At 39.5% G+C, this 18,544-nt stretch overlaps 1 protein-coding gene across 4 annotated transcripts in view; it reads left to right on the forward strand.

The window, feature by feature from the left end:
- Positions 1 to 18,544, forward strand: part of CUL2 (cullin 2) — an 82,330-nt gene that overhangs the window by 46,393 nt on the left and 17,393 nt on the right. For all 4 annotated transcript variants that reach the window (XM_032259663.1, XM_032259660.1, XM_032259661.1 and 1 more), the window contains exons 7-16: positions 984 to 1,080; positions 1,176 to 1,286; positions 7,288 to 7,450; positions 11,435 to 11,559; positions 13,128 to 13,235; positions 14,198 to 14,257; positions 15,088 to 15,216; positions 15,321 to 15,407; positions 17,390 to 17,542; positions 18,133 to 18,210. In XM_032259663.1, the coding sequence (XP_032115554.1) occupies positions 984 to 1,080; positions 1,176 to 1,286; positions 7,288 to 7,450; positions 11,435 to 11,559; positions 13,128 to 13,235; positions 14,198 to 14,257; positions 15,088 to 15,216; positions 15,321 to 15,407; positions 17,390 to 17,542; positions 18,133 to 18,210 (1,111 nt within the window). The remainder of the gene's footprint in view (positions 1 to 983; positions 1,081 to 1,175; positions 1,287 to 7,287; positions 7,451 to 11,434; positions 11,560 to 13,127; positions 13,236 to 14,197; positions 14,258 to 15,087; positions 15,217 to 15,320; positions 15,408 to 17,389; positions 17,543 to 18,132; positions 18,211 to 18,544) is intronic.

The following is an 18,544-nucleotide window of genomic DNA, read 5'->3' on the forward strand; positions in this document are numbered from 1 at the left end:
CTTACATCCTATATAAAGAGCAAGAAGCTCTTACTAGGGAATATGTTTTCTGTTGCTCTCTTTGTGATATTATTAATGCAAAGAAGAAATTATTTTAAAGTAGGAAGATTGCGTGTAGTGAGGTAAACCCTAATGATTTGACTGAAGAATTGGTACTAGAGTCAAAAAAATCCCAATTTAGAGCTAGATTATTTTACTGTGGCCTTAAACAAACTATTTTGTCTATTTCATTTCATTTTTCTTTTTTAAAAAATTTTTGAGACAGGGTCTTTCTCTGTCACCCAAGCTGAAGTGCAGTGGTGCAATCATGGCACACTGCAGCCTTGACCCCTCCTGGGCTCAAGCGATCCTCCTAACTCAGCCTCCAAAGTAGCTGGGACCACAGGCATGTGCCACCATGCACAGAAAAAATTTTTTTTTTTGTATGTTGCCCAGGCTGCTCTCACTATGTTGCCCAGGCTGCTCTCAAACTCAGGCAGGACTCAAGGGATTCTCCCACCTTGGCCTCCCAAAATGTTGGGATTGCAGGCACAAGCCACAATGCGTGGTTCTATTTCATATTCCTGTAATTGGAAAAGCTAACATTCACCTACATGTCTTAATATGATTAAGACTTTATAGTTTGTAGTGAATGAAATTCAGGTATTCTTAATCACACCAGCATTAAAGTTTTGAATTGATGGGCTCGTATCTAGTTTGTTAAAATTAAAGAAGTGTCATCTTAGTATTGACATAGTGTCTTGAACTTTACAACCAGTTTTCCTTTTATTTCTTGAATGACATCTAATGTAAACATTAACTATCACAAATATTAACTCAGCTGTGATGTGAAAAAAATCGTTAAGATTCATGCATGTACCTTTTTATAGTTCTTTACATTTTGATTAGACCAATGGAATAAGGAACCATGTTTTAGCATACTTTGGCATATTTCCATAGATATTTGTATTCTCAAGAATATTTTGTGTTGTACCTTGTTTTAGTGATCGTGGTGGAGAAGACCCAAACCAGAAAGTAATCCATGGGGTTATTAACTCCTTTGTTCATGTTGAACAGTATAAGAAAAAATTCCCCTTAAAGGTAAACAGCCTCCTTTACAAACATAAATAATCAGACTTAATTTCTTAAACTGCTTGTTCTAATTTCTTCTAATATGATGTAATTGATTTATTCAGTTTTATCAGGAAATCTTTGAGTCTCCCTTTCTGACTGAAACAGGAGAGTATTACAAACAAGAAGCTTCAAATTTATTACAAGAATCAAACTGCTCACAGTATATGGAAAAGGTAAGAAATAAAACACATTAAATAAATTTCTCTATTTGGTATCTGGCCTGGTTTTATTTCACATAATTCCTAGTATTTTTGTTGTTGCTGTTCTTTTGGCAGAAAAAGATTATTTGTTCAATAACTCTGAGTTATGGCTATTAGACCATATCTACTGACAACTCATTGCTCTTGTTATAACGTTTCCTCAGAAAACAGTGCCCCTCCTGTTTCATCATAGGTGATGCTTTTTGTTGCTTGGTTTACTTGTCTTTGAAATTAACATATATGCATATTCTTGGCAGAGTAATAAACTGGATTTCATGCTTAGTGGTTTAGAGAATAGGATAAGGGCAGAAGCTCTGTGTTTAGGTTTTTGTCTTCCTTTAAAATTAAAGGAAAAATATGAGAGAAAATATAGTAATTCTAGACATTTGGGATAAGTCAGTAAGTCATTCTGTTGGTCTGTTAAGTTCTTGGAAGGCTGAGAAACAACCCCACTTGAGGGGATTTTTGTTTTGTTTTGTTTTGAGACATGGTTTTGCTGTGGTTTCCAGGCCAGAGTGCAGTGGCTTGATAATGGCTCCCAGGCTCAAGTGGTCCTCCTGTCTCAGCCTCCCACGTAGCTGAGAGCACAGGCACACACCACCACACCCAGTACCTTTTAAAATTTCTTAGGCCAAACATGGTGGCTTACGCTTGTAATCCCAGCACTTTGGGAGCCTGAGGCAGGTGAATCATGAGGTCAGGAGTTCAAGACCAGCCTGGCCAACATGGTGAAACCCCATCTCTACTAAAAATACAAAAAATTAGCTGGGCGTGCTGGCACGAGCCTGTAACCTCAGCTACTCGGGAGGCTGAGGGAGGAGAATCACTTGAACCCAGGAGGCAGAGGTTGCAGTGAGTGGAACCTCCACTCCAGCCCAGAATACAGAGTGAGACTCCATCTAAAAAAAATTTAAAATTTTTCTTATATAGATGGGGTCTTGCTATGTTGCCCAGGCTGGTCTCAGAACTCAACTCAAGAAGTCCTTTTGCCTCAGCCTCCCCAAGTGCTGGGATTATAGATGTGAGCTGTTGTACCCAGCCAAGAAATTGTAATTGATCACTAAACCCGTACATATTAGTTATTATATGTTAAATCCCATGTGTACTTTCTCACTAATACAAGGAAAAATGGTCATACAAATTAAATCACCGCATATAAGATATATTAGAACTCCTAGCCAGGTTTTTTCATCTGCATTGTTGGATTTCAGGCTTTTTATTTTTGGATGATTTGTGTTAGTTTATGTAGCCAAGAAAGTCAAGTAGTGTAAGCGGATGAGCTGTCATCCTACATCCGTAGGTCACAAGTCACAAAGCATCAGTGCTTACAGATACATTCTTCTGTGGTCCACAAAGCCCTGATCTAGAGGTCTTAGTTGTTTGAGTCTCTTCCTGCTTTTGTTACTACTCAGCACTGGCCCCTGAGCAATGAGCCAATCACCCAGAACTTTTCCCCCATCAATTAAATCCAGGTTACACTAGATGAGTGTTTCTTAGCTCTTAGTCCTTTTTGCACCTTAGACTCCTAGTGAAGCCTCTAGATCCAGCCCTAAGAATCACACACAGATTATCTGTGAGATATACACCTTGCTCTATCTGGCTCTCAAAAGGATGCCACTAGCAAATGGTGGCAATAGCCCAGATGTCTGTCAGAAGTTGAAAGGATAAGCAAAGTGTGGTACACACATGCATTGAAATATTATTCATCCTGTGTGGGGAAAAGCTCTGTCAAACCATGTTTTTCCTCCACTCACACCACAGCCACAATCGTCAGCACAGAAGGCTTCTGTAAGCAGAGGCGTGACTCTTCTCCCACACACCGAGCAGCAGACGCCAGCCAGGTGTCCTCCAGTTCAACTCTAACACCATCTACTTGTGATAGTGGCGGATCCTACAGATTGAGAGCTGAGTCTCCAAGACTGCTGCGCACATCCCCAGACACCAGTCACAAGTCTGGGTCTCCAGACTACTGACTGACTGACTTTCAGGTTGAGACTCTTTGGGTTCCATTAATTTGCTAGAGCAGCTCACAGAACTTAGGGAAACACTCACTTAATGTTTACGAGTTTATTAAAAAGGATTTTTTTTTTTTTTTTGAGACAGAGTCTCGCTCTGTTACCAGGCTGGAATGCAGTGGCGTGACCTCAGCTCACTACAACCTCTGCCTCCCGCGTTCAAGCGATTCTCTTGCCTCAGCCTCCCAAGTAGCTGGGACTACAGGTGCGCACCATCATGCCCAGCTAATTTTTGTATTTTTAGTAGAGACAGGGTTTCACCATGTTGACCAGGATGGTCTCAATCTCATGACCTTGTGATCCACCCACCTTGACCTCCCAAAGTGCTGAGATTACAGGTGTGAGCCACTGTGCCCAGCCTTAAGAAGGGTATTTTAAAGGATATAAATAACCACATGGGGAGATACATAGGGAAAGGTCTGAAATCATCCTGAGTGCAGGAGCTTCTGTCCCTGTGGAACCCAGTCTTCTTGGATTTTTGTGGAAACTTCATGATGTCCGTAGTCTTTTCCCCAGAGTATAGCGTGGGGCTTTCTCTGGGGAGTGTCTTATGACCCACAGTCAGAAAGGTGGGGCAAGATTAGAGTCCTGCCTTGAGGCAACTGGAAGGAGGGTAGGAGAGAGATTCTGTTTCCTGAGACCTAACACACTCAACATTATAACTAAAGACTGGAACTAGGGCTAAGGGAGTTACGAACCAGGAACCACAGATGAAAACCAGTGTGCATATATATCACAGCACCACACAGCCTTAAAAAATGAAGTTCTGATACATGATACAACATGAACAAACCCTGAAAATATTAATGCTGAGTGAAATAAGCCAGACACAAAAGGGCAAATATTCTATGGTTCCATTTATAGGACATATCTAGAACAGGCAAATTCAAAAGGACAGAAGGTAGATTAGAGGTTATCAGGGGAGGAACGTGTGGGGATTTGTTCCTTAATGGCTATAAAATTTCTGATTGGGGTGATGAAAAAGATTTGGAAGTAGACAATGGAGGTGGTTACAAAACATTGTGTTATTTAATGCCACTGATTGCCCACGTAAAAATGGTTAATGTAAAGTTTATGATCTATATTTTTACCACAGTTTAAAAACATTAATAATGTAATATTGGAAAACCATTGAATTGCACACTTTAAATGGGTGAATTATATAATATGTAAATCACATCTCAAAGTATTTCAAGGGAGGGCGAGGCATTGGAATAAATTAGGTTTGGAAAAGAGTGTTTAGTAGAAAAGCTTATTTCAGGCTGGGCACGGTGGCTCGAGCCTGTAATCGCAGCACGTTGGGAGGCTGAGGGGGGCAGATGACACAAGTGTAAGAGTTCGAGACAAGCCCGGGCATCGTAGCAAAACCCCATCTCTACAAAATTTTAAAATTAGCCAGGCATGGTGGTGTGGTCCTCTGGTCCTCGCTACTTGGGAGGCTGAAGTGGGAAGATCACTTGAACTCAAGAGGCAGAGGTTGCAGTGAGCTGAGACTGCACCACTGCCCTCCAGTCTGGGCGACAGAGAGATCCTGTCTCACAAAAAGAGAAAGAGAAAGAAAAGCTCTTATCAGGAAATAATGTTGGACCATATTAGCTTCCAGGGCAAAGTCCTGGGCTTTGCTCTCCATTTAGTTAATTGGGGGATGAGTCAGGACAGCCTTTCTGCCTCCCTTGCTGTGATCCTCTAGGTTTGGCTGTTCTTTCGCCCCCGGGTTTTTAGAGCTGTTTGAAGCCCTACATTGGGGCAGTCCACCCTTGTCTACCTTTCTCTTGATATGCACTCCTCTCCCCGAAGTTACCATTGTTTTTTTTTTCCTCCTCCTTTCATCCTCCTTTACCTCTCTCAGACCCACTGCAATTGCTGTTGCATTAAGCTAATTTAGCAAGCAGATTAAAGTCACTATGCTCCGAATGACTAATAGGCGTAATCCTTTTTATTTCTTACAAAAATAGCCCTTAAAGGATTCATGGTTAACCAAAGTGCCTTTCTTAGCTGATGTAATATGTGGTGAATACTTTTGTCCTCTAGTCAAGGGGTCCCCAACCCCCAGGCAGAGGATCGGTACTGATCTGTGGCCTGTTAGGAACCAGGCGGCACAGCAGCAGGTGAGCAGCCACTTTGTGAGCATTACCGCCTGTCACAGCAGCAGCGGCGTTAGAGTCTCATAGGAGCGCGAACCCGTTTGTGAACTCTGCGTGCGAGGGGTCTAGGTTGCACATGCTCCTTAGGAGAATCTAATGCCTGGCGATCTGAGGTGGAACACTTCATCTGGAAGCCACCTGCCCCCACCAACGCCGCCCCCACTCCATCTGTGGAAAAATTATCTTCAAGGAGACCAGTCCCTGGTGCCTAAAAGGTTGGGGTGCTTCTCTAGACACCATCTTGCCCAGCCTCAGTCTGTGCCTTCGCCCTGAACTCCTGGCTTCAAAGGGTAGCACAATAGGAAACACAGGACTGTGGGACCCTGCTCAGTCCTGAGCCTCATTTTTGTTGAAAATTTCTGATACACTTTCCAGGAATGATATGCACTCCCAGAATCACCTTCTGGTGCCCAGGCCAACTCAGCAGCATGCTCCAAAGGACCAGGGATATACAGTTCCCCAGAAGCACTTAATTTCAGAAACTCTAACACACAGCTTCACGTTACAGAGTGCTTCCAAGCCTGGGCATTTCTATGTGTGTATGTTGTTCTCTCTTGAGAGAGAAATTAGTCAAATTCTTTTATTATTTTCCTTATTGGCTAGTGTTAATATTAACCAGTGTTATTTGTACCTCAGTGCTTTAGGTAGGATAAACTTAAACAAAGGTCTTGATTGACATATTTAACTGTGGCTAAATATATATTTACTTTCAAAAATTTTCTTTTATTATTTATTTATTTATTTTTGAGACGGAGTTTCCCTCGTACTGCCCAGGCTAGAGTGCAATAGTGTAATCTCGACTCACTGCAACCTCAATCTTCTCAGGTTCAAGTGATTTTCCTGCCTCAGCCTCCCAAGTAGCTGGGACTACAGGTGCCTGCCACCACGCCCAGCTCATTTTTTGTATTTTTAGTGGAGACGGGGTTTCACCATGTTGGCCAGGCTGATCTCGAACTCCTGACCTCATGTGATCAGCCAGCCTTGGCCTCCCAAGGTGCTGGGATTACAGGCGTGAGCCACCGTGCCAGGCCTTATTTTTATTTTTTTGAGACAGTGTCTCACTCTGTCACAAAGGCTAGAATACAGTGGCAAGATCTTGGCTCAATACCCCCCTGTCTTCCAGGTTCAAGCGATTCTCCTGCCTCAACCTCGCAAGTAGCTGGGATTATAGGCATGCACCACCACCTGAGTTTTGTATTTTTAATAGAGACAGGGGTTCACCATGTTGGCCACACTGGTCTCAAACTCCTGACCTCAGGCGATCTACCTGCCTTGGCCTCCCAAAGTGCTGGATTACAGGTGTGAGCCACCATGTCCTGCCCCTACTTTCAAAAATTTTAATGAAATCTTTAATGTGTGATAATAAACTATCATGCACATACAGTTCCATTTTACAAGAAGAGATACCAATATAAAATAATTAGATTCATGTACTTGATCTCGATATAATTTATTTTTTAGTTTGATATTCATACAGATCACCTGTTCTGATTTTTAATCATCTGTACCCACTTTTCCTGTTACATGTTGTGTTGCCCATGTAATAGGATGAATGGTGTAGGTAAATGAAGACAGTATTTAACTTTAATTCTGGCTTATAAGACTGGAGGAAGGTAGATGACACAGCTAGTAGCTTAAATAAAAATGTGAAATGATTTATGGAATGTGAGTTTAAATTGCTTATGTAACCATTATTTCTTACCTTTGCCATGTTTAATTCAGCTGTTAAAATTTGGCTGAGTTATTTGCTGATATTACAGATTTTTCCTCATAGTAAAACTTTGTATTCATGACTGTAAGAATATATTTCTGTAGGTCCTAGGTAGATTAAAAGATGAAGAAATTCGATGTCGAAAATACCTGCATCCAAGTTCATACACTAAAGTGATTCATGAATGTCAACAACGAATGGTAGCAGACCACTTACAGTTTTTACATGCAGAATGTCATAATATCATTCGACAAGAGAAAAAAAATGGTAAGTGACACCAAACAAATATAAGTAGAAATTCAATTATAAATGCATCTTTTATGTCATCTTCCAGCCACCCACGATATAATGCATATTTTAGGAATAGTCTTTAAAATATTTGAAATAACTTTTTTACAGATTATTAATAGTTTACTTTGAAAGACTGTTTTGGGAACATGTTTTCAAAGAGTGTTCTAAAGTCAGAAGAAAAAGTGGGAAATTGTGTTTATACATTTTTGTATGTTATAAGAGCTAATTTCCTTAATACATGTAGAATTCCTGGTAAAGAGGAATAGAGGCAGAGACTATACAAAGCAAATATAGTTAATATAATAAATATAATTATAGAAAAATCAGCAATATCTGATTTTTTTTTCAAAATGCATTACTTTTATAAGCAGGAAAGATAATAAATGTGTGTTATTTATTTAGTTAGTTTTTGGAGATGGGAGTCTCACTCTGTCACCCAGGCTGGAGTGCAGTGGCACGATCTTGGCACACTGCAACCTCTGCCTCCCAGGTTCAAGCAGTTCTGCCTCAGCCTCCTGAGTAGCTTGGATTACCGGTGCATGCCACCATGCCTGGCCAATTTTTGTATCTTTAATAGAGACAGGGTTTCACCATGTTGGCCAGGCTGGTTTTGAGATCCTGATCTCAGATGATCTGATCGCCTCTGCCTCCCAAAGTGCTGGGATTATAGGTGTGAGCTACTGCACCCAGCCATAAATTGACTTTTTTTCCCCCATATCAGACCACTGATATGAAAAGACCACTAAGTAGTCCCAGACTGGAGTTCAGTGGTGAGATCTCGGCTCACTGCAACCTCCGCCTCCTGAGTTCAAGCACTTCTTCTGCCTCAGCCCCTGGAGTAGGTGGGACTACAGGCACTTGCCCCCGTGCCCAGCTAATTTTTGTATTTTTAGTAGAGACAGGGTTTCAGGCTGGTCTTGAACTCCTGACCTCATGATCCGCCTGCCTCGGCCTCCCAAAGTGCTGGGATTACAGGCATGAGCCACCATGCCCGGCCCCATGTTTTTTAAAGCAACATAGATCCAGGGCAATGTAGTCAAAATCCAATAATTTTAATTCTGAAAGTCACTGTCTTGAAGTGTATGATGGAAAGAATTTAAAGGCCAGCAAGACTTAACCGTAAAAGCTATAGTAATTAAGACAGTGAGGCATTGGTACAAGGACAGACAGATATCCCAATAAAATAAGAGACCCCAGAAACAACCCATGCACATGTGGCCACTTGATGTAAGACCAAGGTGGCGCTGCAGAGCAGCAGGTAAAAGATGGTCTTTTCAATACACAATGCTCAGTCAATTGGATCTCCATTTGAGGAGAGAATGAAATTTGATTGCTACCTCAGATACCTATACAAAATCAGTTCACTGTAGATTTTTTTTTTTGCGATGGAGTCTCGCACTGTCACCCAGGCTGTAGTGCAGCACCGCGATCTTGGCTCACTGGGATCTACCTCCTGGGTTGAAGCAATTCTCCTGTCTCAGCACCCCCAAGTAGCTGGGACTACAGGCGTATGTCACCACGCCCAGCCAATTTTTTTGTATTTTTAGTAGAGACGGGGTTTCACCATGTTGGCCAGGATGGTCTTGATCTCCTGACCTTGTAATCTGCCCGCCTCGGCCTCTCAGAGTGCTGGGATTGATTACAGGTATGAGCCACCGCGCCCAGCCCCACTACAGATTTTTAATCTAAATATATAAAGTAAAACAATAACACTTCTAGAAGATAATATAGGAGAATATCTTCATAACCTTGAGACAAGGAAAGATATTTTAAATAGAACACAAAAAACACTAACCGCAGAGGAAAGATTGATCCAGTAGACTACACTAAAAGGAAAAACTTTGGATCATTAAAAGGCCATTAAGAGGCAGGTGGATTTCTAGAGCTCAGGACTTCAACACCAGCCTGGGCAACATAACAGAATCCTGTCTCTGCAAAAAATACAAGCGTTAGCCAGGTGGGGTGGCATGCACCTGTGGTCCCATCTACTTGGGAGGCTGAGGTGGGAAGATTGCTTGAGCCTGGAAGGTGGAGGTTGCAGTGAGCCAAGATCCTGCCACTGCACTCCAGCCTGGGTGACAGAGTGAGACCCCATCCCAAAAAAAAAAAAGCCATTAAAACCACTGCATCATCAGAAGACAGTTATAGGGTAATGTAGCTGCAATATTAGAGATTTATATCCAAAATATAAAATGGTCAAAAAACAGGCACTGCAGAATATAGGATATCCAGATGTCCAAGGTCCAATAAACATAAAGAGATAATCTCGTTAAATAAGGGAATGCAAATTAAAACCACATTAAGATATCAATACTTATATTTTTATATAAAATTTAGATGACTGGAAGGAGCTGTTGAGAAATAGGAAGTAGCAGGAGCTTGTTAAACACTGAAGTGAGAGTATAAATCAATGCAACTACTTTGGGTAGTGGCATTGACCGCTAAGCGGAATATGTCATGCATATTTTATGACCTTGCGGTTCTACTCCTAAATGTATGACCCCTGCCCTCACCCCGCACCTCCCGACTGCCAATGGCTGGATGGATGGACATGTGTACAAAAAGACATACAGGAATGTTCATGATAATATTGTTTGTAATAGCTCCATAAACCGGAGCAGCTCAAATGTCTAGTAATGGCAGAATAGTACAGTATATTCATACAATGGAATGTTATAGAGGAGTGGAGATGGACAAATTAAAACCACGCACAACAACAGAGATGATCCTTATACATATTTTGTTGTACACAAGAAGCCAGACACGAAAGAATCCTGTGATTCCATTTTTATACATAGTTCAAATTCATGTGTGATTTAGCAGTCACAGCAGTGGTTACCTTTGTAGAGAAGCAAGAGTGTGTGATTGGAAGGAGCATGAAGGGGACTCCTGGGTATAGGTAATGCCTGTTTCTTATCCTGGGTGTGATTACATGGGTGTTGTGTGTTCACTTGTGATAATTCATAAGATAATACACTTACGGTTTATATACTTTTCTGTATATGTGTGTTGTTTTAATAAAATGTTTAAAATAAACCCAATACTGAGAGATCATTATTCACCTCCCAGTGTCAGAGATCAAAATGTTTATTTGGTAACACATTGTTGGCAAAGGGACTCCCTGCTGTTGGCAGCTCTGGTTAGAAGGATCTGTTTACGGCTGTGCAGGGTGGCTCACGCCTATAATCCCAGCACTTTGGGAGGCTGAGGCGAGCAGATCATGAGGTCAGGAGATTCAGACCATCCTGGCTAAGACAGTAAAACCCTGTCTCTACTAAAAGTACAAAAAAATAGCCAGGCTTGCGAGTACCCACCAAAGTCCCAGCTACGTGGGAGGCTGAGGCAGGAGAATCACTTGAACCTGGGAGGCAGAGGTTGCAGTGAGCCAAGATCAGGCCACTGCACTCCAGCCTGAGCAACAGAGCGAGACTTCATCTAAAAAGAAAGGATCTGTCTATAGGATTAAACTTTGACACAGCAACCTCACTTTTAGGGACTTATACTGCATATATTCTTGCTTGTGTATAAGATTATTATTGTGACAGTGAAATATCAAAAGACTGGAAACCACCTAAATTTTCCTCAATTGTTAAGAAATTATAATATATCCAAATAATGGAGTACTGTGCATCTGTAAAACACATAGAAATGCTTTATGCACTAATAGACCACTAAGTTAAAATGTGTTCTGAAACTACAAATAATATACAAAATATAGCACACTGTATTAAAAATTGTGAAGTGAAGAATACATGTATTCACTTGAATTTGCACAAAATAGCTTTGGGAAGATGTTAAATAATCACATACCTTTCCTGTGGGGAGGGGGCTTGGGTGGCTGGGAGGTGGGTGTGGGGGACTTTTCTCTGCATATTCTTGTACTTCTGTACTTGGAGCTGTATGTTACCTAATAAGTGAAAAATATTTGAGAGTTACTAATCACCTATCTGTTTCCCTCAGACATGGCAAATATGTACGTCTTACTCCGTGCTGTGTCCACTGGTTTACCTCATATGATTCAGGAGCTGCAAAACCACATCCATGATGAGGGCCTTCGAGCAACCAGCAACCTTACTCAGGAAAACGTGAGTTGTGTGGGCAACTACAGCGGTTTCCTCCTAGTCAGATCCATCAGGGAGGCTTTCCTTTGACTTGACTGCTTTTGAAAAATCAAAGAAAAAGTCTTACCATGCCAACGAAAGAAATAATCTGTATTCTAATGTTTTAAACATAGAATTTGTTGGACTTACTTTGGAATTATTAAATTATTAGAAAGCTGTTGATGAGATAGGCTGCTGCTTACCTATACAGAGGCGTCCGTTGAACAGTTGTTAACTTTTCACAGAAAAATAAGCTTGCCATTTCTAAATAACTGTGTTTTTGTGTAATTGGCATTGATAACGTAGTTTGTTGTCATGGTACTAGTACTGATCAGTGGTAATATAGACAACTTGCAATTTGCCTACTTTGTATTTTCTCTGAATTTGGTTGTCCAGGAAGCAAATTTAGATTAAAACAATCTTGTGTAAGTATATGCTTGCTGCCCAGAATACCCAAAACAGTGACCCTCATGTCCCTAATACTCATCTTTCTTGAGTATTTTGCCAATTACATGACTATAACAGTTTGTCTTTCCTATTGCCAAATCTTGTTACTACTGGTGACGGTTGATGAGCAAGAGAGACATAACATCAGATGTTACTATCTCTTTTTAAGTAGAGTTGTTTGCTCCTCATCCATTCAGGAGCACTTTTTAGAGATTGGCCTTAGCTGCAGATTGGTCTTTGGCAAGTAATAATTTTTAGTTTTAATGTTCTGCCACAATAATGTTTAAGTTTTCTATTTTTTTATTTCTTCAAATTCCTTTTCCCACACTTTTCTATTTTGTAGAACTATTAGTTTTTAGTATTCAGGTTTATCACTCTGTATTATTAATCAAACTGACCAGTTTACATTATTATGTTTATAGATTCCATGTCAAATGACATTGAGCATAGAAGCATAGAATTTTGTGTCGAGGCTGGGAGGTGGAAACATAAGTGAATACATTTGTAGTAGATTCAAATCCAGCTGACTTAGTTAACTTCTTCATGGTTATCGCCATGAAGAAGTTAACTAAGAAGGATAGTTCTAATATTAGGTATTAGAAATACCTAATAGTGCAAAAGTGAGTTTTCCCACTTATTAGGTATTTCTTCTCTCTGAGATGTGAGGGATTGTCTTGCCGAGTTCAAAGGGTCTCTGTTTTCAGGGTTACTGGCTTTGTAACTCTCCTCTCTTTCAGCCTTCAGTGACTTTGCAGTCAGTGTTTGCTTATATAAGCCTCTATGAAAGTGACAGACCTGGTAGTTCAGATCTTGTTATCCTTAAGTTATTTCAACACAATAGAAAAGTGTGCTTTTGGTGCATTCTTCTGGCAGATTAGACTAGACAGTCTATGAAATTAGCTTGTCGTGTTGAATGACAAGCTATTTTAAACACCAAAGTTTAAAATTTTTCAAACTGTCTTAGCTAAAACAATTTTCTGACAAGTGTGGATGCGTAAAACTTAATTTCCTTGAGGAAAAATTTACTCCTAAGTCTTTAATAAGCTAGTAGTTTTATCCTTGAACCTCTTAAAATGTGGTTTTGTACTTACATTTTATATTTTTAGATGCCAACACTATTTGTGGAGTCAGTTTTGGAAGTACATGGTAAATTTGTTCAGCTTATCAACACTGTTTTGAACGGTGATCAGCACTTCATGAGTGCGTTGGATAAGGTAAGTTTTAAATACATATATAGTAAAAGTATACAAAGCTCTATCATTCTTTAGGCAGTTTCAGGATTAGACTTCTAAGTGTGAGATTTCTGATCTAAACATGGAGATTAAGTAATTTTAATATGAAAGTCAAAATAGAAATAATAACTTTTAAATTATTTATTTATTGTGAGATGAAATCTCGCTCTTTCACCCCAACTGGAGTGCAGTGGTATGATCTTGGCTATCTGCAAGCCCGCCTCCTGGGTCCAAGAAATTCTTCTGCCTCAGCCTCCCAAGTAGCTGGCTACAGGCGTGTGCCACCACACCCAGCTAATTTTTGTATTTTTAGTAGAGACGGAGTTGCACTTTGTTGACCAGGTTGGTCTCGAACTCCTGACCTTGCATTCCACCTGATTTGGCCTCCCAAAGTGCTAGGATTACAGGCATGAGCCACTGCGCCCAGCAATATAACTTAAATTATTAACTGAATAGTTGAATTAAACGTTTGTGGAATTTCCCATGATTATGCTATATAAAGGAAATTTTTAATCTGATATCTTCTGGATAGACTTGCATAATTTAAAAATTTTTTAATATTGATTTTTTCTTTGGCCATAATACTTAGGCTATATTGAATAATATTTGAAAAGAAAATAGATATGTTTTATATGAACTATTGTATACTTGAAAGTTGCTTACAAGAGTGTAAAATTTTTTTTAAGTAGTGTTACTTTACCTGTTTCAAATTTCAGTAATGAGCTACAGAGTTATCTTGCAATAGCAACAAGATGTATAGTTATTTTGTAATTAGAGAATAAAGTCAGAGGAGTCTATCATGTTAGGTGTGAAAATATTAGCGAACTATCAGCAATGCTGTGTTTTATGTGCAAGGTAATTGTGGATGTACAGATTATGGCTTCTATTGACCTAGCTGTACTTCCCTGTGGCTGGGGGTTAATTATGGCCTGTCTTTTATTTAGGCACTTACATCAGTTGTAAATTACAGAGAGCCCAAGTCTGTTTGCAAAGCACCTGAACTGGTAAGTTTGGTTGTTGCTTAAAAGTAATCTTATGAAAAGTCAGTATTAGAAAATGAAAACTGAGAATATCAGATTCATTTCTTATAACATTTCTCAGAAAAATAGAAGGAAAATTGTCTACATTGTATATAATTTGGCATTTATGTAAGGAATACAATATACCATGTGTCTTTTCTTAAAGAATAACCAAAGGATAAAGTATTTCATTTTACAAAGTTTGGATTTTAACATATGTCTATTTTGAAATAATTTGCATTACTTTTGATATAGATTCTGTTAAATCGGAAATCTAAAGGAAATCTGCTGATAAAGTTTGGGTAACCTTTGAAGGAAACTTTTACAAGGTTTTTGTAACTTTTTTTAAAGTACTTGTTCAATGTCAAATTATAAAACCACTCGAAACTCACCTGGGTGCTCTTTTAAAAATTTATGTTACTTATATCAGTTGCTTTATTGGTCAGTAAGTGATGACCCAATGTTGGAATTTGGTTTAGTTCTTTTTGAAAACTTTATGATGTATATTTTATTTAGTTTACATTTATGATTATTACATATAGCTTTTGAAGCCAGGTGTGGTTGTCCATGCCTGTAGCCTGAGCTACTTGGGAGGTTGAGGCAGGAGGATCCTTTGAGCCTAGGAGTTTGAGGCTGCAGTGAGCTATGATCTTGTCTCCTGCAATTCAGCCTGGGCACAGAGCAAGACCCAGTCTCTAAAAAAACAGCAAAAACTCTGTCCATTGAACTTCTTTTGTATCACCACTTTGCCTCCGTTGAGGCGTGATATATACAGAAGCACCCTTTGTAAGATTTATTGTCAATTTCTACTTGAGCTTGCTAAGTACTGTGACAACTTACTGAAGAAGTCGGCGAAAGGGATGACAGAGAATGAAGTGGAAGACAGGCTCACCAGCTTCATCACGGTGTTCAAATACATTGATGACAAGGACGTCTTTCAAAAGGTATGTTGTGAACAGAAAAATTTCATTTGTGTTTTACTCAACTTTATTACTGAATGCTAAATCATTAGAAAGGAAGTAATCTTAAAAAATATTTTTAAACGTAGTTCTACGCAAGAATGCTGGCAAAACGTTTAATTCATGGGTTATCCATGTCTATGGACTCTGAAGAAGCCATGATCAACAAATTAAAGGTAATGTAAGTCTTTAATCCTGTACTGTCCTAGAAATTCATTCACAAGCACATGAAGATGTTCATTGCAGCATTGTATGCAGTAATAGGAAACAATTCATCTGGTTCAGTGTATATTCATATATTCACACAGTGGGCTATAGAAATACTGTATTAAAAGGGCAAAATATATGTTTATATGAAGATTCGCAGCTGGGCATGGTGGCTTATGCTTGTAAATCCCAGCACTTTGGTAGGCTGAGGCAGGCAGATCACTTGAGGCCAGGAGTTCAAGACCAGCCTGGCCAACATGGAGAAACCCCATCACTACTAAAAATACAAAAATTAGCCAGGAATTATGGCACATGCCTGTAATCCCAGCTACGCGGGAAGCTGAGGCAGGAGAATCACTTGAACCCGGGAGGGGGAGGTTGCAGTGAGCCGAAATCATGCCACTGCACTCCAGCCTAGGTGACATAGCTAGACTCCGTCTCAAAAAAAAAAAAAAAAAGATTCATAAGCTAATCGGTATTAACAATAATTAAGATTATTGCTATTTATAAATGAATACACCTAAAATATTCCTTTAAGTACAATTTTGGAATGCAGTTCCATTTCAGCTTAATTTTACATCATTTCAGCTTGCTTATACACTGACAAGCGGTAGCAGGTTCTTATTTATCTTGTGTTATTCAATAGTTAAATTTTTTTGCATAGTAGACATTTTGAATATAATATGTGCTCCTTTTCCTTTTTAGAAGAGATAGGGTCTCCCTATGTTGCCCAGGCTCACTCTAACTCCTCGGCTCAAGCAATCCCCTCGCCTCAGCCTCCTGAGCAGCTGGGACAACAGGCGTGTACCACTGCTTCCAGTTGCTGTGTGTGTGCTTCTTTTTAAACCTACAAAAAAGCCCTTAGCTTTTAATTTCTAAAAGTAGTGTTGGTCAGGCGTGGCTCACGCCTATAATCCTAGCACTTTCGGAGGCCAAGGTGGGTAGATTGTTTGAGCTCAGTAGTTTGAGATGAGCCTGGGAAACATGGCAAAACCTTGTCTGTACCAAAAATACAAAAGTTAGCCGGGTGTGGTGGTGTGTGCCTCTAGTCCCAGTTACTCTGGAGGCTGAGGTGGGAGGATTGCTGGAGGCTGGGACGTTGAGGCTGCAGTGAGCCATGATCACATCACTGCACTCCCTCCTGAGTGACAGAGGAAGACCCTGTCTCTAAATAGATAAATTAATTGCAAAAAAAAAAAAAAAGAAAGTAATGTTTAATGGAACACGGAGCTTTTTATGTTTCGAGATTAGAGATTCAGATTTTCTGACCTGGTAATGACAGGATTTTGAGTAATTTTAAAGAAATAATTTTCTTCATCACTCAGTAGATGCTATTAAAAATATGCCTAAATATCTCTTTTTCAGTTGTCTATTGGCTGAAGTATTCCCAGTAATCATTTATGTAATCTTTCATTTGATACTGTCTGTAAACCTTATAAGACCCACAGCTGTGGCATATGCCAGTAGACCCACTACTGGGAGGCTGAGATAGGAGGATGACTTGAGCCCAGGAGTTTGAAGTTGTAGTGCACCGTGATGGCTCCAGTGAGTAGCTACTGCACTGCAGCATGGGCAACAGTGAGACCTGGTGTCTTTAAAACAAAACACAACAAAATCCTTATACGGTATCTTATGTATATTAATGAGGCATTTTGCAGGGCTGAAATAAGAGATGACTGTATAAAAAAGTTTTTGTTTAAGGAGAGATTTATTGTTCGTAGATAGGTGGTTTTCATTCACCTATTTAAAATATGCCTTTAAAAAGAAAGGAAGTTTGAAAGGTTTTGATTAGTTGCTTTGGCTTATGAAGAATATATTACTAGTCCTTGGGTATAAGTGTAAATGCAAGGGCCTTTGACCAAAGACCTAGCAATAGTGACGCATTCTTATTAACCAATATGACTTATTATTTTTCTTTTAAAGTCATATATTTTCTAAAACTTTTTTATAGCAAGCCTGTGGTTATGAGTTTACCAGCAAGCTACATCGGATGTATACAGATATGAGTGTCAGCGCTGATCTCAACAATAAGTTCAACAATTTTATCAAAAACCAAGACACAGTAATAGATTTGGGAATTAGTTTTCAAATATATGTTCTACAGGTATGAATATGTGTTTTACTATGACCATTTACTAATCATTTCAGTACTTTGATACAAAGGATTCATAAATGGATACCCAGTTACATTTGGTTCTGTTAGTAGATCGTGGCTTCCAAAGTTCTATTGATTTGGGCTGGGCGTGGTGGCTCACACCTGTAATCCCAGCACTTTGAAAGGCCAAGATGGGCAAATCTCTTGAGCTCAGGAGTTCCAGACCAGCCTGGCCAACACGATGAAACCCCATCTCTACTAAAAATACAAAAATTAGCCGGGCATGGTGGTATGTGCCTGTAATCCCAGCTACTGGGAGTCAAAAGGCAGGAGAATTACTTGAACCCCAAAGGCGGAGGTTGCAGTGAGCTGAGATTGTGCCACTGCACTGCAGCCTGGGTGACAGAGCGAGACTCCATCTCAAAAAAACAAAGAAGTCCTGTTGATTCGGAATGAAATGTGCCATGATAGAAATACTCAGATTTGATCAACATTTTGAGAAAGAAAACAATTTTTTAGATGCTTAGATTATTTAATAAATGTTGACTTTCAATTCCGATGTTGGTCTGTTGAGCTTTTTATTTTATTTTTCCATCTAGGCTGGTGCGTGGCCTCTTACGCAGGCTCCTTCATCTACATTTGCAATTCCCCAGGAATTAGAAAAAAGTGTACAGATGGTAAGTTTGCAGGAAATATATTAGAAGACTAAAGGAATTTTAACAACTGTCTTTCTATTATATCACCTTTAATATTTTTTCAAGGTCTTAGGGTTCCTGTGATAAAAATAGATTCGCAAATTACAGTCAGTCTGCCCTTTAGGAAGAATATGTTATTGTAGTTACTGATATTAAAACTAAAATGCTAAGAATGTCATACAGTTCTTCGTCAAAGCATGTCTCTTATTTTTAATAAATCTGTATTCTGCTAGTAAGCAGTTTTAAATTATAAAAATTTTGATATCAGAAGAAAGCTTAGAATTCAACACTTAAAATATCACTAGTTTTCTGTTTG

Source organism: Sapajus apella, unplaced genomic scaffold, assembly GCF_009761245.1.
Source record: "Sapajus apella isolate SASKATOON/1434 unplaced genomic scaffold, GSC_monkey_1.0 scaffold111, whole genome shotgun sequence".
In the NCBI taxonomy this organism is placed as follows: domain Eukaryota; kingdom Metazoa; phylum Chordata; class Mammalia; order Primates; family Cebidae; genus Sapajus; species Sapajus apella.